Source organism: Xiphophorus hellerii, chromosome 10, assembly GCF_003331165.1.
Source record: "Xiphophorus hellerii strain 12219 chromosome 10, Xiphophorus_hellerii-4.1, whole genome shotgun sequence".
Taxonomy (NCBI): domain Eukaryota; kingdom Metazoa; phylum Chordata; class Actinopteri; order Cyprinodontiformes; family Poeciliidae; genus Xiphophorus; species Xiphophorus hellerii.
Genome location: NC_045681.1, coordinates 15,623,434 through 15,643,212, shown reverse-complemented (window position 1 = coordinate 15,643,212; position 19,779 = coordinate 15,623,434). Strand labels below are relative to the sequence as shown.

The 19,779-nt window shown below is 38.5% G+C and overlaps 1 protein-coding gene across 2 annotated transcripts; it reads left to right on the top strand.

The window, feature by feature from the left end:
* Window positions 1-1,593: 1,593 nt before the first annotated feature.
* slc16a5a (solute carrier family 16 member 5a) lies at window positions 1,594-17,852 on the top strand. 2 transcript variants are annotated; one of them, XM_032574589.1, is made up of 5 exons: window positions 1,594-1,769; window positions 5,538-5,995; window positions 9,650-9,793; window positions 10,525-11,358; window positions 14,771-14,985. In XM_032574589.1, the coding sequence occupies exons 2-5, from the start codon at window positions 5,641-5,643 to the stop codon at window positions 14,983-14,985; spliced, it is 1,548 nt and encodes a 515-aa protein (XP_032430480.1). In that variant the 5' UTR covers window positions 1,594-1,769; window positions 5,538-5,640. The 2 variants fall into 2 exon arrangements, with proteins under 2 accessions (XP_032430480.1, XP_032430481.1); XM_032574590.1 differs by lacking the exon at window positions 1,594-1,769 and having other exon boundaries at window positions 5,641-5,995; window positions 14,771-17,852.
* The last annotated feature ends 1,927 nt before the right edge of the window (window positions 17,853-19,779 follow it).

Sequence of the window (19,779 nt, the reverse complement as noted above, 5' to 3'; positions counted from 1 at the left end):
TTGTTTTAAATCCTAGCCCAAATTTAAAATTCTTCACACAAATTTTATTTTTTGTTGGTTTCACCTCCATACCCAAAAATATTTTTCTTCCTTTCTAGAATGAACATTTTTGATAAATAGGATCTTTAAAACTCTGATTTAGTGTATCAAATTGAAACACAAATTTTATGTATGACGTCTCAGGGCTCAGGGATTTTATTTGCTGTTGCCCAGTGATTCAGTCCGCACCGTGTTGGTTAAAGCAGCAGCTGATTCTGTGAGCTTCTCCCCCCTCTATGAATTGTACATTGTGTCCACCTTCCACTGCTTTTCATGCAGACGCTTATGGCAAGCTGTTTGTTCATTTAATCAAAACGAAGGAAAACTTACAACACAATAGATAGATAGATAGATAGATAGATAGATAGATAGATAGATAGATAGATAGATAGATAGATAGATAGATAGATAGATAGATAGATAGATAGATAGATTTTATTACAGACTCAGAGTCCAGATTACATACAAAAGAAAGCAAAGACAATAAAAGAAATAAACTGACACAGATTGTACAAAAACAAAAATAATGTTAACAGTGAAAAAAGCTGGAATATGGGAGGATCATCTAAAACTGAAAGGCTAATAAATGCCAGGCATGTGATTGGTGGATCCATGATCACGTGGGTTTAATCAGCAAAATGCAACGCAGCTGGTAGAGATTAAACGCCTCACGCACCGAGCTGATAAGGTGGAGAGTTGGCCCAACCAGTGGCTCGGACGTGCAGCATGACTGCCACGTCCTCACAGACAGGTATGGGTGGCTGCACAGGTGGAGAGGAAACAGGGCTGGACATCAGAGCCGGTCCAAGCTTTTTTGGGTCCCTAAGGAAATGTTCATTTGGGGGCCCCTACACTTTGTCAACACCAGATCTGATTTATCCCTGCTAAGCTATTCTGTGTGTGAGTGACATAAATGTTGTCATTAGCATGACTTGCAATTTACTTAGATCATACCAGGAGTAGCAAACTTTAAAAAAAAAGTGCATTTTGAAATGCATCATGGTATGCAAGTGTTATAATTGTAACTATTTGAAAGTTACACCAGCTGATAAACACAAAAAATTAGAATAAACACGTTTGATATATTTCACCAGCAGTGGCAGGAACAGCAGGAAGACTTCCACTATTCATGTAACAGCAATGTATATAATATAGAAGTTGTTATTCAATGGGTAACAGCATTTAGTTTCTGTTATTCAGTCATCTGTCTATCCTCAAATTTTCACATTGAGCATTGCTAAAGTTCACCCCCATCTGCGACAGCTAAACAGAAGGAATACATAATAGAATAACCAGTGTTGGTATTGTTTGATTGAGGGCAAAAACGCCATCATAATCCTATTTTCAGCAGCATGATTGGGGCACCAACATCCCATTCACTGCAGATAAATAATATTTTATTTTTATGGTGACTGTGCACCTCCTTTCTAATGTCACGCTGGGTAAACGCCCATATGGTCCATATTAAACATTTGTGAAAACTGTAAGCCTGGTGCATGCTGGTAACTTTTGGCTTTTAAAAGTTATTAAATGTTAAAACCGCTTGCCACATCCGCTCAGGGACAGCCAGCGGCGGGGCTTACCGAGGCCTGCTCACCGCCCGCTCCCGTCGTCTCCGGGATCCGCATCTAGTCCCCGCCCACGCGGCGGACGCGGTGGTCCGTTACGAGCTAATATCAGCTCGACAGTCTTTCCTCCGGCAGACACAGAGGAGCTGCACGGCTGGAAAGGTGAGCAACTGCGTTTGTTTTAAAAAATAAAAATAAAAATACGGAAGCGATGGCTGCTGGTGAAAGCACTTCCTCCTCTTTGCTGAACTGATGTTGAAGACGTTCATCCGTCAGAAGGAAGCTTCACAGTTCACGGTGATGTGAGAAACAGCGAGATTTAGATCTACTGAGAAACATATTTACATTTTTATCTCGTGGCAGTGGAGCCAGGGTGATCTGAAAGTATTGGGACTGTGTTTTGGTTGGAAATCCGGGTTTTACATGCGTGACTTTTAGACGTAAACAAGGGAGAATAAAGACGAGTGGAGAGAGAATGTAGGGAAAAAGAGAGAGCTGTTGAACGAGAGAGTTTAAAAGCTGAGGCTTCATTCAGTGACATTAAAGCTGCTCCTCCATCCTGTCAGGGTGGCCCGTCCCACAGAAAGGTCAGCTGCCATCAAACTATTTCACCAAAGATAAATGAGGTCCACGAGGATTTCTTCACTCGTCTGGCAGGAAGAGGAATAGTGCCTGGGGCAAATTTGTTTTTCCTGCCACCCCACAATAAACCAGGCACACAACCTCTCCCCGCCGACAGCACTCTTCTTGAGAAAAACAAACAAATCAACATTATAAACTAAGATGTTGATGTGATAACTGATCTTCTTCCAAAGTGGTGTACCACTTGTGCTGGTCGAGCATCTTTTACTGACAATCTGAGAAATTTTGTTATAAATTATTTGTAGATTAAATCCAAACAAATGAATGAAACATGTTCCAAAAATTACTGCTCTTAAGGTTGGGGTTTTTATAGGCTACAAGAGGCATGTTTGCTAATTAGTCAGGCCCAATATAATTAACCACTAATACCATCCTATTAATTGATTTTAAAAACTGAATAATGGGTATAAAAAAAAGTATAAATAAGTATTATATTTAATATTTTAACTTTGACATTTCTAAACTGTGAGTCGGTAACGATGTCTAGACATGGGAATTACACTAGAAGTTGTAGTGTGTAAAAGAAGAAGATGGGACACCTGTATTATTTAGTTACGTGAGATCCTAGAAGAAGTCAAAATCTGCATTTTATTTCTTCATAAATGACAGAATTAGAATTTTTTTGAACTTTTTTTTCCTTTTGATTAAATGATTCAACACTCCCACTAATTTTGGGAGATCATTATCTTCACTTTTCTTTTGTCTTGCACATGTGTCAAAATACAGTTAGGCCTGTCACGATAAATTGTCCCAGAAGTTATTGCGACAAACGATAATATTGTTGTTTTGAGACCATTTTCAAGCAATTTAATGGTAATGGCATAATGTAAAAACACATTCACAAAGATTAATAAAATAATAATAATAATAAATAAACTTAAATTCTAATGAACATTTAAAACTGGAAGACATTTTAAATATAAAAAATAAATGAAACAGAAAAAAACTAATAAAATGAATTATGAAGTCTCTGTAAACAAAATTATCTTTCAAAAAAAGAGCTAGTTGAGACCAAAACACCAGACTCAAGACTTTTGTCATCCAGTTTTTGGCAGAAAGAGGGAAAAGAGAAAAACGATAAATCCTGTAAATGAAAATTATTGAGGTCGTTTTAATTTATCATGCAAATAATTGATTTATTGCTTATTGTGACCTACATATAGTTGCACTTTTTTATTTTGAGTTTAGTAAAAATTAGAGGTGCACTGATTTATCATCCAGATGATCTAGCAACTAACCGATCTATCAACTAACCGATCTATCAACTAACTGATTTATCAACTAACTGATTTATCAACTAACTGATTTATCAACTAATCGATTTATCAACTAACCGATTTATCAACTAACCGATTTATCAACGCTGATTTCCTTAATTTTGGGAGATCATTATCTTCCAATACTTCTATGTGAAGTATTGGACCAGTTAACAACAGTCACCCCACTGCTGCCAACTCAGTGACTTTTTTGCTATATTTAGTGACACTGTAGACAAAAAAATAAGTTTTGGCCAAAATCAGAATTGGCAGGCCATCCTTTTTAAAGATCGGTAATTGGAATTTGGCCAGAAATGTGAAATCAATGCACTCCTAGTAAAAATTAGATAAAGATATTTGAAAAATAGCGTACTTAAAAAAATATATATAAATAAATAATGAATCCCTGTTGTGTTTTTGTACGCTTGAGTGAACCTGGTAAAGATCAGATAATCTGTATCATGTCCTTGAAAGATTTGTTCTTGGGAAAAGATTCTCAGGAGATTTGCTCAGCAGTTGCATGTGGAAACGGTGTTGAATGTCTTTGGACCAACTGCTGGGGGAACGTTTTCACAGAAGGCCTTTCATTCAGTCGTTTTTACAAGCTCATGCTGGTGTCACGTTGGCTCGACTCCCTCTGACGCCGAGCAGGGCGGTTCTTCCCTAAACTTATCAGGGTTTTGCTAAATGAGCAGCTGCAGGCGTGAAGTTCTGGATGTCTGGTCATGTTTTATTATGAAATACGGACAAATGAATATGCACAGGAAATGTGTTCAGCAGGCTTCTCTCCCTGCAGGCTTTGATTGTGCAAAAACGACTAAATAAAGGACTAAATGAATTAATGAGGCAGGATCTTCTGTCCATTTTCCAGCTTTGGAGCTTTTCTTATTGGTTCTGTGAAAACCTCTGTAGAAATTTTGCAATGTTAGACGAGATCAGAGCTCCAAGTTTTGCTTCTTCTTTTTTTTTTTTTTGTCCACTTGGTCACCTTGCATTAACCTCACATAATCAACTGTCTTTTTACAAATACCACTCACTTTCTAGCTGAGATTAAAGGAAGCCTTGAATATCTATTTGTAGATGTTGTTTTTCATTGATTTAATTAGCTCAAAAAATAGTTTAAAAAAGTCTTGTACTTCACAAAGAAAACGGTAAAGGCTGCTAACTATAAAGGAATTTATAAGGATTTAAACCAAAGTAATGTTATAAGACGAGACCTAAAAATAGGTTGTTTTGGCAGCTGCCTAGCAAGGAAGTGCAGGTCCACTTCATTATTTATAAGGTAGGGCTGTGAAGGCTTGGCTTCCTCTGTGCTTCAGCCTGGACTCAGACATAACTAAAAGCAAACACTTTTATCTAAATGGCACGAAAAGCTGGAAAAAAAATGGAAAGACACAAAACGAGCTAATCTACCACACACACTGGTAAGCAGATGCAGGTGTTGAATTTTTTATTTTTGTCAGTGGTAAAATGACAAATTCATGTGCGTCAGCATTGCAGGATTTTGTGTCTTTTACATAATAGAAGATTGCAGGATTTTATTTTTGTTTGTGAAATTATTTTTAAAAAATTTAATTCTAAAACATCACATTTAACATGTCAGGATATCCTAAATAATTTAAGAAGTCTATTGAGTACATTCAAAGGAGTTTAATGAGATATTTTTGTATGATATTAGTTCAGGTCTTCAACTTGCACTGCTGATTCGATGCCAATGTGTGTATTTATATATTAAAACTTAGACACGAACAGATCGGTGTGGAAGAAAGTACTCAGGTCAGATGAGACCGGGGTTAATTTTAGGACATGTTACATGCTCTGTGCGGAACACATGACCGCCCTCCCCACAACCCACATATTGAAACATGGTGGTGGCAGCGTCATGCTGTGAGGAAACATTCCTTCAGCAGATGCAGGGAAGCTGGTCAAAGCCTGAGCTAATCTGAGCTAATCTGCTAAGAAGAGTAGATAAAAAATAAAAAGGATTGAAGTGTTCACTCTGACGTTGCTCCTTATGTGATTGTGATCCCAGGTCTCCTGAAAGGACCCAGCGGTTGCAGTGACATGGGCAGCCAACGTTCCTTCACACCCTGCAGAGCTAACACCAGAGTCCCGCCTCAAGTGCCGAGCAGAAAATGACTCAGCGGAATGGAATCAGGGGCTCGAGTGATCCCAGTCTCCACTCGGAGACCTTCGACCTGGCCAACGGTTTGGACCACGACGAGGGGCAGGAGGCGGCTGCTGACTGTGAGCGAGGGCGGGGGAGTGAAAGCGGAGACCCCGTCGCTATAACGGGAGGAGCTGTCACCGCTCCGGATGGCGGCTGGGGCTGGGCGGTGCTGGTTGCAACCATCCTGGTCCTGGCCATGACCCTGGGCTTTCCCTCCTGTGTGGGGATCTTCTACACAGACCTGCAGAACGAGTTCCACGCCTCCAACAGCGAAACGTCCTGGGTGCCGTCCATCATGACGTCGGCGCTTCACGCAGGAGGTAAACCGGCTGAGTCATGGTTGCCATTAAAGGCCAACGCTAATATGTGAACTGGACAATAAATCAATGTTGCGATAGAGACACGTGATCAATATCAATAAATAATATGCCTGATTTAACGTTCAGTAATTTCACTGGATACGATCCAGAACCGTGCAGCATTCTTGGGGATGCAGGCAGAGGAAAGACTTCAGCCACTCAGTCTCTTATGGCTAGCAAGGTTGGTGGCATCAACTAAAATCAGTCACTCTTTGGTTAACTAGCAACAACCTGTTGAGTAACTTGTGGTTACCTAGCAACATCCTGTAACTTGCACAGCAGCAGCTTCAGGTTTCACCATTGTGCCTCATAACTTCTTAAAAAAAAAAAACAAAACATGGCAGCAGTTTGGCAGCATTTCAGATATTTAACACAACAAAAAGTTTTCTCACAGTATTTTGTGGTGCTGTTGTGATAACGATAAAAGGGACGATTACTTATTTTTTTACTTCTGTTTTAGGTGACTGTATGTCTGTGACTGCTCTTAAAAAAGACTCCATTTGTCTTCTTCAGGACACCAGTCAGATAAAGAAGTCTAATTTGTATCACTACACTGCACACAGTAACTGGAGTTTATCATAATTTCACATTTATTGATACTTCTTAATGCTCTCATTAAACAAACAGCTGAGAAAATAGCTAACAATCCCAACAATATGGACGGTTTTGGGGCTTTTAAACATTCACTGGAATTCTTCATGACAACAGCAATAATAATAATAATATAACAATGTAGATATTAATATGACTGCGATTACAGTTATATTAACATCCACAAATGTAATATCCTTAGAAGTTGCCCTTTTATACGCTACAGAGGGTGTGATAAATGCTTGTATTGTTCAGGGGAACGTGTGAAAGGTGAGAGTGGGAATTTGCAAGTCTTGCTGTGTTTGTGTTGGTTTAGATGAGATTATTTCATGAGAAACCGTGGCAGGCTTATTTCCCAAAGCCAAAACTGACCGTTTTAGTTTTCACAGAGTTCTGCTTTTTGCTCCATCCATTTATTCCTTTCACTTTACCTGCTTAATTATGTTCAGACACCCAGACGGGCTGGAGCCTGCATGTGGTTCTAGGTTAGTAATTTACAGCCACTCATCCTTGGCAAGAGTTTCATACTAATTTCAGGCCTTAATGATTCATTTAAGCAATTCTCTTTAAAGGAATATACAACAAGAAACTACAATGAATTTTGAAAACAAGAAATAGGTGAGAAAGTTTTAATTAATTGTGAATTGTTAAGACAAAAAAATTAGCTTGAATTCTCAACTTTATCTGGTTTAATATTCATTTTGAATGTAGCAGAGAAACCAGTAAGTTTTTCGCAGCTATAAATTAACTTCTGACTTTGAAAAACGTCATTCTGAAAAATTAAGTTGTTTCAAATTGGTGTTTTCCTCTCACCAGACCAGACATTTAAGCTCAGTTCATATATTTTCAACAGGGTTTTCATCTGGACCATTCCACAAGCTTAATGTTGGCTAATTTGATCTATTCCAAAACCAGTTTGGGTTCTTTGTCTTGTTGGAACAACCAGTTGTGTTCACGTTTCTACCATTTATTTGGAGATTTGAGGCGAAGTTGAATAATTTGGAGGTAGTTCTCCTAGTCTAATATTCTATCCACCTGTAACAGGAGCAGTAAAACGGACCCTCAGGGTAATGCTGCCACCACCATGCCTGGCACAGTTTGATATTTTAGCATATTTTTATTTCTGAGTTGCAGTAGGGCAAAAATCTTTTATTAAAGCCTCTTTAATAAAAAATGGGCTCAGTAAAATGTATGTAGTGACAGAGAACAGGCTACAAATGCTAAGTGAGGACAGAGTCACTAAGCTAAACAATGAATTGTGCCACTAAATATCTTATTTTGTAATAGTTTTTTTTTTTTGCTGTCCTCCACCAGAATTTGACGACTACTCAGAGAATGATCTGTGCAGCAGTAATGTCAACATCCTCTTTTTTTTATCAGACTTTTATTCAAGCCCAGTGTAACACATTAAACAGGGCGGGACGGATGTGTGTTCAAAGTTCAGGTTTATCTACACCAAGCAGAATAAAGTAGCCACCAGATTTATCTTGCATTTTAAGCATGTAATTAGTTGTTTTTTTTCTGCTTAATTTTATGTATCAAATAAAATCCAGCAAAAAAGCTACTGTATCCAATTAGCTGTGGTTCAGCAGCGCAGCTTATCTTGGAGAACTGTACGCCACATTTTGATTTAGCTGACCTGATCTCGCTAAACTGGGAATCTGTGAGTGACGTGGAAACAATTATAGTTTACATCAGAAACACATGGATTAAAACATTCACATGTATGCAGCTACACAAGTAGATGGAAAGGTGGTGTAGAAATTACAACTTCTTTAGTCTTATAAGAGATTAAAGCAACGCAGTCTGAAAGGAGCATCTATTTAGAACCACTTCAGTTAATATAATCTAATATATTTGGCCGCCTAACTTGTCTGCACATGTGGGTAAAACCATCATCGCAGATTGATTTTGTTGAACAGGAAGCCTTTTGATTCAGTTAATGTGTAAATGGAAAGTCATTGACGATGGGTTTGAAGTTTCTCACACGTTTCTCCCCCCTGCCTGTGTTTGGTGTGCTGTGGAGACGGACGGCTGCCCTCTGCTTCACCTCTGCTGCTGTTAACGCAAATCCCCGAGAACAGCGTGGAGACAAGACGCTTTTCTGTGTATTGATCTCTTTTATGAACCTCTTCATGTCACGGTGTGAACTTCCTGTTCATGTCAGATGGGCTTGGATTTGGTGCCTAAGCTTTGTGGACCCACCGCAGACCAAATCTAATTGAAATCATATTGTTGCTGTTCAGCTGTCTGATCAAATCGGCTACAGTAAGCGCTATAACTGCAGCACCGAGAGTTACATTCAGGTTTTCAGGCAGTTTTATTGGATTTTAGGGGCAGGAATGCTTTGAGCTTTGAAATGTTCTTAATCCCAAAGAAATGGGATAAGAAGATTTATCTTCATTAAGCTGCACCAAGCTGCCACTTCCTTTCCAGTTTTATAAGTTGAAGGATCTACAAATGTTAGTGTTCATATTATGGACATTAAATGCTAAAAAAGAGCTTGTCATTGTGGCATTCTGAGGGGTTTTTTTCTGCTGTTGTTGACTCAACAAGGTCAAACACTGTCACTGGAAATATCTAGCAGCCTGTAGCTCAGAAACAAAGTTGAGCAGTGTTAACCTTGATACCCCACCCTCTGACATTTAAGCAAGGGGATCTCTGTATTTAATATTCAGGCTTTCAGATTCACAGTGTGAAGCTTCCCTCTCATAAATCATCTATGAGCTGCAGTAAAAGACACGCAACACATTAAAGATCAGAGAAACTTTTCTATACATTTTTTGAACGTGACGTGAAATGCCTTGCAGCCTAACAGTTTTACAGCTTTACAAAATTCAACATGCTGATTGCAAATACAAGAAAGCAAACACTTCATTTCTTAGAACATTCCTTGTCTCAGATTGCAGCTGAGCAGGTTATGTGAAGCAGGCAGGATTAGGAAAGCAGCCTCTGCCTCGTAAGCCTCTACCCTCTACCTCTACTAGTGTGCATTAAACTAAGAGCAATTCATGTGATCCACAGGTCCGTTCTGCAGCGTGCTGGTGGGGAAACTCGGCTGCAGGGCCACCGTCATGTTGGGCGGGGTCCTGAGTGGGCTCGGAATGGCCGCCAGCTCGTTTACCAACTCCATCGCCGAGCTTTACGTCACCGCTGGAGTGATTACAGGTCAGCAAAGTGATCTATACTGACGACACAAGGTTAAAGATGAAACAATTAATCCAATTAATTTGTCATTGAAATAATTAACTAATTTAGTAATCGATGTAATTGAAGTACACAAACTCTAAAAAAAAATTCAACAGATCTGCCCTGCATGGAAGTGGGGTCAAGCAGAAAGGACCAAGCTTTTTAAATGTTGATGTTAGAAGGATTTTTATTTTAATTATTAAATGTTGAAGCAGATTAGCTGCAGATGCATCCTTTACTATAAATAATCATGCCTGTATTAAAGGATTTCTGTTACTGCATTCAAGGCAATATGATGTTTATTTTCTTATTTAAAAAGGGAATTTATTTTTTTCCTCTATGCATATATTTTAATACATTATGGTTAAATAATAAAATGTTCAGATTTTTCAATCCAATTAATCATCAGAATAATAAACAGATTGCTAAAATAATGGTTAGTTGCAGCTCTAGTTGAGATCTTCTGGCAGAGGCCTTCTAAGGGTTTATTATTGGGAAACAATAAACCCTTTCTTTCACTCACACAGTGTGACATCGCCTCTGCTTTTAATATTGATAATTTCAGGTTTATAAAATGTGTGTGGAAATCAAAGCACAGATATCGAGAATTAGCCAAAAAATTCTGATCGGTGCGTCACTACAGTAGAAGATCTCAAGTCTTTAATTTTTATTTCCCAGACATTAAAAACAGCATCTCGACTCTGTTTCAGGACTCGGCTTCTGCTTCAGTTTCCAGCCGGCTGTCACCATCCTGGGTCACTACTTTGTGCGTCGGCGTGCGTTTGCCAACGCCATGTCCTCCACGGGAACGGCCCTGGGACTCTGCACTCTGCCTTTCCTGGGAAACTACCTCCACTCAGAGTTCGGCTGGAGGGGGAGCTTTCTCATCCTGGGCGCCGTCCTGCTGAACTGCTGCGTGTGCGGCGCTGTGATGCGGCCCCTTCAGCCCAAGAAGCATCGCGGCCAGCCGCTGATGGACCGCACACCTCCGCCATCAGAAAAGCAGACGAAGCGGGAATTGAGGCTTGGGACCAGATGGAGGTCTTTGGTGGCCTCCGTCAAAGAACACATGGCCTTCGATCAGTTCCTCAACAACCTGCATTACCGTGTGTTTGCCATAGGCATCACTTTTATGATGCTGGGCTTCGTGGTGCCGCTGATATATCTGGTTCCGTACGCCACGGCCTACGGCATGGAGCCGAGCCGGGCTGCGCTGCTGCTCTCCATCCTGGGTATTGTTAACATCGTGGTGCGGCCGCCGTTCGCCATCATGTTCAACATGCCCTGGTTCAAAGGGCGCCACGTTTATGTGTTTGCCTCTGCCTTGCTCTTCAACGGGCTCAGTAACTGCATCTGCTGCATCGGGGCCGGATTCCCCGTGCTGGTGGCGTATGTGGTCACGTACGGACTTTCGATGAGCGTGGTCGGGTCGCTGATGTTCACCGTCCTGATGGATATAGTGGAGATGAGGCGCTTCCCGTCGGCGCTGGGGCTGCTCGCCGTCATGGAGAGCATCACGCTGCTTATTGGACCTCCGCTGGCAGGTAACGCACAAAATATCATAAAATGATAACTCCAGCTCACAAAGTAAAGACTGAGGGTGTCCCGATCAGATGTTGATATTGGAAATCAAAAAGTATCGGATCATATAGGCCTATATCTAAAATTTCAGTATTTAGTTCACCCCAGCGTTTCTATCCACTGTTGATGACTCTTGCTGTCTGAGTAATATCCCTTGATCAAGCCTTTTCTAACATTCTGCACCACAAAATAAGTATAAGTGTGTGTAATTTGTGCTGACATCATGTCTGGTCATTATTGGTATCAGCCAGAACTCAAAGCTGCAACGCATCGGAAGTGAAAAAGTTGTATCGGGACACACCTGATGGATATACTGTGGTAAAGACCTTTTGCAACATGTCACCTGTTTTACCCAATAAGTCGAAATGCTGACAAGTGTTAGTGGAAAGAATCTTTTTGCAGAAGTCTTGTGGTTCAGTTGCAACTTTGCAAATCTAAAAGTCATGCTGACTTATTCTTTTTAGACCAGCGATGGTCTAAAAAATTATGTGCAATGATGATCAATTAATCATTGCACATAATAAGTAAAAACCTTCACAGTTTCTACAGAAACAGTAAGAATTAACTTTGTTTCCACCTTCAGTTGGTGCATTTTTGCTTAGTTTTTGGTAGATAAATGGTGGCGTGGTGCAACTGTGGAACAGTCTTTTTGTTTATGGTGGAAACATTTGAATCGAAAAAGGCTGAACTGGTATTTATGAAAGTGGATGATGGCTTACTGTAACAGCAAAACATTTTCTTTTCTCATTTATGTCCCCAGTTTCTGTTTTACTCTTGCTGGTCCCAGTAAATTTGTGAGGATCGTTTATTCAGCACTTTTTATGAGCTGAACAAACTCTAGTTTCCCTATTTGAACACAAATAATCAGCAAAATAATATAGTATTTTAATACGATGTCACAATCACTCGTCCTCAGGAGGAAGTTCTCATGTTTGCTTAAAGGGTGATCGGCAAACTGCAGTTTGTTTCCAGTCAAAAAGGCATGTTAAGACAGAGTTGGGAACCTATTGTATTCTACATTATGGAGGAGTGGGTGTGAGCAGCAGCAGAGGGGGAAAAGATCGTAAGATTCCTGTCGCTCAGGGATCGGATGACAGTTAGCAGGCTGCTATTTAGATGATCTATGACGCAACAAGTCAGGATCGGTTTAGGCCTGCAGAACACGCGAGTCGCTTCACAGTCGCGAGTCAACAATAACAAGTTAGAAAATGCTAGTATTTCTAGGAAACATTCATAGAAAACATGTAACTTTAAAAAAAATGATTCAGTCACCGTTTAATGTTTTCTACTATTGAATTTCACTCTTTATTTAAAATAAATGCTTTACTTGTCCGCCTAAATGATGTGCATTTGTGTAGACACCAGTTTTTCAGGCATTTATAGTGAAAGAAATCTTTTTCATCTTAATTCAACCTCAACCAAAATTAAATGAATGATTGAAATTAACTAATTCTAGTCTATAACTTTACTGCTGAATATATTATTGCATATTTTTTTAAATTTCTTTTTTGTTTTCAGTTTCATTCTTTTTCTGTTTATATTTTTGAAAATGAATTTAATTTGTGGCGCAATCTCATATTAATCACTAAATATTCATGCTGCACATTCTGCCTGACCTCATGTCGTTCATTACTGCCTTCTGCATAAAGTTGCTGCACTTTCTGATAGACATCTTTCCGTTTCCGGCAAACTTTGTTTTCCAAACAGGAAAATGCTTAATGTTGCCACGAGGTTGGGAAGTCACTCGGGATAAACTCAGCATTAGGTTTGAGGTTTGTATATAAAGCAGAAATTAATCCTAATCATGAACACTGAAACTCCAAGATGCTTAAACAGCATTCTCAGATCCAAAACAGTCTGTAAATATGTACTTATCAAACATTTACTCATGTAGATGCCGGTGCAAAATGTTTGTGAACCTGAGTTTGTGTGTCTCTATTGTTTAGGAGCAAAATGCAAATGTAGTTCACAGAGTACATGGCGTCCCACTTCGTCAGCGCAGTTTACCCACATTTAAATGAGCTGTAATGCATGGCTTCAGGGAAAGTCCATACTTCTGCATCTTTATGTAAATCAGAATACTGCTTTTCAGCAAGTAACATCAGATTCTCAAAGACTAGCGCTGCTCGTGTTAGACAGATCACATGGGGGGAAAACTGGTGATAATTTTGGCCCTGACGCAAAAAAGTCTACCAGAGAATGAGTTCCTGCACAAGTAGAATTCATTTTGTCTTCTAGTGTTGTCTGCCTGATATCTTTTACCCAGTTTCTCCAATAAAAGTACACAAAAGTTGTTGAAAATCAATTTAGTTGCCGTTTAAATGCAGAAAACACATCTGTGAGATTTGGAATATTCCAACAGATGTTTTACATGCACGGGCTGAACATGGAGCTTAAATTAACTCTAAAGGTTTGGGTTTGTTGCACAAGTTACGGGAGGTGGAATGAAAAGCATTTGTCCCTCTGGGTGATTAGTGGTGAGATAAGAGACTGTGGAGGAGGAGAAGGGCTGATGGAGCAGCTGGGAAGTACAGCTAAATATATAGTATTTTTAAATTAGTTGATCTTAAATTGTACAAGTGTTTTCAAGATTATTTCTTTCTTGCTTTCTTTCCTGTGCAAGAATGTGGCTACAAGAAAATATGGCTGCAACTAACAGTTAATTTTGTACTATTATCCTATCAGTTAGTTTGACAATTAATCGGGTAAAAAAAATTGGCACGTCCGGCAGCTTTTTTTTATTTGACCACTTACTCCGTTTTATTATACAATATTATAAAGACATCAAAAGATGCAAATAAACGAATGATTCAGTTCCTTTTTTAAAATATGAAACAACATTTATTTTGCCTAAAATGCAATAACATAAAATCCCTTTAGTGTACGCTTGCAGCAAAGGATGGACTAACATCAACATGCGAAAAACCATTTCTGCTGGACTTAACATCAGTAGATTATAAGGCTAATCTGTAGACTATTTTCTGGATTAACAGATTAATAATTGTCTGGGAAAAGGTGCTTAAAAGAGGTTTAATTATGTAATTTTTTTTTACAGAATTTGAACCAGGTGAAGCCACATATTTACAGACAATTAAAGTTGTTTTTTTTTTTTACCTCAAATACAATTTTTTGTACAGTTTTGGCTTAATTATTGCTCTAAGTATGCTGTTTATTTAGCAAATGGTATTTTACTGTGTACACTCAAGTTAAAGATTGTTTTTTAACTAATTCAATAATCATTTAATCATTTTAGCCCTCCAAGGAAGGAAAGCTTAAAACTACTCCTTATGGCAAATGTTTGGCATCTTAAAGTTAGCAGTTCTGCAGCAACCTGTAGCGTTGAAATACTTACTGTCACTGTTTCCTTTGCTACAGGGGTCCTGGTGGACACCACGCAACAATATTTCTACGTCTTTATCGCCTGCAGTGCCGTTGTTGCCTCCTCCGCTCTGTTCCTGATACTGTCCTTCCTCTGGCTGGACAAAAAGGAGAGGAAGGCGTCGCAGCAGGGTCAGCTCTCTGCTCAGCCCGAAGCAGAGAAACCTGCAGTCGACGCCTCTCCTGTCTGCGAGTACAGCGACCGGCCCTAGCAGGGAGACGAGGCCTCAGCCTGGGGATGGAGCGTATCACCAGCCTGTGAACCTGCTGCCACTGTGTCCATGCAGTTTTGCAGATTATTCCTGATATTTGGAGCAGTGAAATACTTGGAATGACTTTCACTAGCTGCGTTTCCATTGACCATATAAATTGTGCAATTTGGAATTGCAAAAGGAAATTTGCTTTATATGAAAAGAAGCTCACATTTTTGGATAAAAAGCTTTTGCACTAGGATGAGGTTACTTTTTCAGCCGTATCAAAATTAGTGTATTTTGAAAAACTGAAAAGGAAAAACTTTTTTCGCGTCACACGAGTCATGTGGTCAACCAACAGATGTTATTACTGGCGGGATAGACGAAGACAACGACAGGATGTGATAGCATGATGATGCCGCGGCATGTTTTTTAAAATTTTTTATTTTTTAATGATTTATGGCGTGAACAAACTTATCCACATGTGAACTCAATTGCGTTTCTTATTTAACAGAAACACAGCAGTTGTGAAATTGTGTTTTTTCAACAAAGGTTTGCGCACATTTGTAATGGAAACACAGCTAGTGTTGGTTAAAGTTGCTTACCAAAATGAACAAATGTGCACTTACAACATGAATGTGATTGTACTGTTTATTGTAAAATGCTGCTGGTCTTATCCACGCCATCTGTATCACTAGACTATTAATCATGCCAGGAAGTTTATAAGAAAACAAAACTCACACTAATTTCTGAATCTTTGCTGGATTTATCGTTATTTTTGTCTTTGAGTTTGCATCGGTGTGTACGGCAAAAATCAACTGAGGTAGGAACCAATCACACCGAGGCGTCTGATTACCCGTCTGTTTACTTTTAAGCAAAAGTCCAAAGACCAAACTCAGATAACCCCAGAAGAGCATTCTTGAATTTTTCACTCCTTCTGCATTAAGATTTCAGCACATTAAAGGACAAACGTTAAGTGTGTTGCCATGTCTGCACAAACATCTTGTTTTTGTTTGATTTGGTGCCTGCAATTCAAAGGTGTTCACTGAAACTGAAGCACAATGGAGAAAAAAGCAACTAGTTAGGAAATGCACCAACGTGGCACTAAAAAACTGTAACCTTCTGCACCTTGAATTTGTGTGATGTAGCATAAATAAATGATTTCTTCGTCATAATCAAACTAATTGTTAAACTTTCAACTCCAGCTGTCTGACAGGATTTGTTTTTTTTTTCACATATAAAACTTCCACCGTGTTTTACTGTTGGTGTCGGGTTGTTCTCTGGAAAAGGTGCCTTTGTTCTGCACAATCTGTTTTTATTCGTCACGTCCAGAGATCTCTCTTTACTTGATGTGCATAACTAGCCAACTGTAACCCAAATGTTTGGCTTACAAAACAAGAACTTCTTAGGAACCACCACACCAAATATCTTGACTGAAACTTAGATTTGCATCTTAGATTTGCATCTGTGCTTTATCTTATTTCATTGAAATCCTTTGGTCTCTCCTATAGTTCAAAAATAAGCTGCCACGAGCCCAACTGAGTGACCCACCTTGTGAAGCTTTATGGAAATTCTGTCTGGAATTTGACTCACCACCTTAGCAGAATCAAACATTTATTTAAATTGTTTTGTTTCCCATCACTGGCTTTGAGGAGGAACAGGACTGACATAATTTATTCAGAATCCAGTTCTGATGGGAGATTTGTCCAAATTTGAACTGAAGAACATGGAGGCCAGTATTTCTTTAACCAAAGTGGCTCAGCAGCATAATGCTGCCACCACCATGCTTAACAATTTAGTATTTTAAGATTTTAAAGTCCCACCTTGACTCATCCAATCATACTGAGGCCAAATTTCTCTTTGTCTGACCAAACAATTATGTTTTTCCTTTTTGAATATCCTGTAATTTTCAGTTAAGCTGTGTCAAAGCCTAAAGGAACAAGACAAATGAATCCAAGTTTGTTTGAACTAAATTGTCTTATGAGACTGATAAATCTATTGATCGTAGAGACTGACTCCAACGCTTACATGCTTAGAGATTCCTCTAAGAATAAAGCCACAGTACACTATTACTGAGATGAGATTATTACACTGCCACTTTAAGGCCAATGAATTGGTATGCAATACATACCAATTCAGACAATGTCAAAAGTAAAAGCAACTAAAATTAGTGAAATAAATTGTTTGATGCTAATGTAATTTATTGAGATGCATCTGTATTTGAGTACAGGGACATATTTTGATTTGTAGTTTAACTCTAGTATTGGACTCAAATAAACATTGATGGGAATCAGCATCACTTTAAAGTACCTAGCAGTTTGACCAGGTTTGTTTTGGACTTTTTAAACACATCAAGTTTAACATTTTCCAATAATTCAAATATAATCTATTTTAAACCCCTGAAGGTGTCAGAAAATCAAAAATAACTTATTGTTTTAATGGAAAACAGGTCATGTTTGTTGCTCTCTCATTCTGTCATGGAACAGTGCCTTTTTACGTAGCTGGTTTATTAGGAGAAGATGGTTCTGCAGCTGCTCCCTTTTCACAGATGATTCCTTGTGTTTCACAGTTTCCACTGAACCGATCTCCAAAATGGTGGTTTATCTTTTCAATAATCACATGTTTTAGTTAACAATGAAACAATCACTTCGTCCATATATGTTCAGAGCTAATAAAATGAGCGAGAAACTGTTGAGCACTAAAGAAATATTTCAGAATATTTCAGGTATCAGATGTGTCCTTGTAATGAACTGTTTAACCAGACGTTTATTACTTATCAGAGGATTTGTTAGCACATTTTGGAGTCTTGCTGTTTACCAAATTGTATCTTTATAAATTCTTTATTTATACATTATGATTTAGGGGAAATAAATAGTTGAATTTTGAAATTGTCCTGTGTGAGTTTTTATGTGTGTGTTCTTCAATTTAGATAACAAAACTGTAAAAGTTTCCGGTTATTGGATGGACTGTAAGCTCTAGTTTTATTTAAAAAGAAAAGCATTTTCTGAAGCTACTAAGATATATTGTAGTGAGTGGATCATCGAAGCTTACAGGCTGGTTGGAGAGCATTAAAAATAGAAGCAGGAAAGACGTTCATGGTAACTCTGGAGGAGCTACAAAGATTCTCGGCTCAGGTGGGAGAATCAGTTAAATTGTGCCATTTTAAATTCTATTGTGAAATCCATAAGTAAAAAGTAGAAATCTTAAGATATTCAATTTAATGTTTGCCACAGTCAAACACCTTTTCACTCAAGAGGTGTTTTATGAACAGAATAGTCAAGGACAATAACTGATTCAATCAGTTACTTAGTAAAGTCTGATTCAATGTTGAAAATGTCAGACAAAATATAAAGAAATGTGCAAATTCAGACTAATATGGAAAAAATATGATTACAAAATAACTTTTGAGCAGAATAAAAACTTCCAAATAATCTTTTTTAAATATGAAACTTATGCTTACAGTAATGTGTGTTTGAACAGAGCAAAGTAAATTCCAATGACAATATATGATATTATAGTATCTTCAATTGATCTCCAAATGGCACAACAGACAGAAAATCACATTAAACAGAACAAAACTTGTATACAAGCAAGGGGTGTAGCTTTAACATAAACCGCAGTGTCTGTGTCTCATACATTTTAATTAAAACATGTTTGTCCTTTTTCAGAGAAGTTACACACAGACAAGTATGCAATGTCCAGAAACGTCATTCAAGTAAGAGTAGGAATACTTTGTAATATTACTCAGGTAGAAGTAAAAATAGTGTTTTAAAAGTACAATATTTCCAAAAAGTTACTCAAGCAAATGTAACTCAGTAAATGTAGTTAGTTACCACATCAAACCTGGGAATAGTGATGGACTCTGACCTGAACCTCCAGAGCCACATAAAGACAGTTACAAAGTTGGCCTTCTATCACCTGAAGAACATTTCCAGGATTAAAGGACTAATGTCTCAGCAAGATCTAGAGAAACTCATCCATGAGACCATCTTCAGTCGTATTGATTATTGCAACAGCGTCTTCACAGGTCTGTCCAACAAATCAATCAAACAGCTGCAGCTGATCCAGAATGCTGCTGCTCGCGTTCTCACTAAAACCAGGAAGATAGAGCACATAACACCAGTTCTAAAGTCCCTCCACTGGCTCCCTGTAGCTCAAAGAATAGACTTTAAAATACTGTTGTTGGTTTATAAATCACTGAACGGCTTAGCACCACAATACATTAAAGATATGCTTTTATTGTATCAACCTTCCAGACCTCTCAGGTCTTCCGGTTCTGGTTCTGCTCTGCATCCCCAGAACCAGAACCAAACGAGGAGAAGCAGCTTTCAGCATCTATGCACCACAAATTTGGACCAAACTTCCAGAAAACTGTAAAACAGCTGAAACACTGACTTCCTTTAGACCTAGACTAAAAACCCACCTGTTTAGGATTGTATTTGAAATGTAATCAATTACAAATTTATTGATGGAACTTGACTTAATGCTGTGTTTTGATTATTGATTCTATATTGCTTTGTGTTTCTGTGTTTGTAATGATGTAAAGCACTTTGAAATGCCTTGCTGCTGAAATGTGCTATACAAATAAAATTTGATTGATTGATTGATCAAACCTAAAACCACCTGAGAATGTGGACAGATTAGAAAGTTACTGATCAGATGTTTTCCATTCAGTCTTACTGAGTTTGAGCTGTTTTGTCGAGAAGAACCGAGGAAATGTTAGTGTCTAAATATACAAATCTGGCAGAGACATACTCCAGAAGAGCTGCAGATATGGCTGAAGGTGGTTAAATTTTAATTTAATTTAATTTTTGT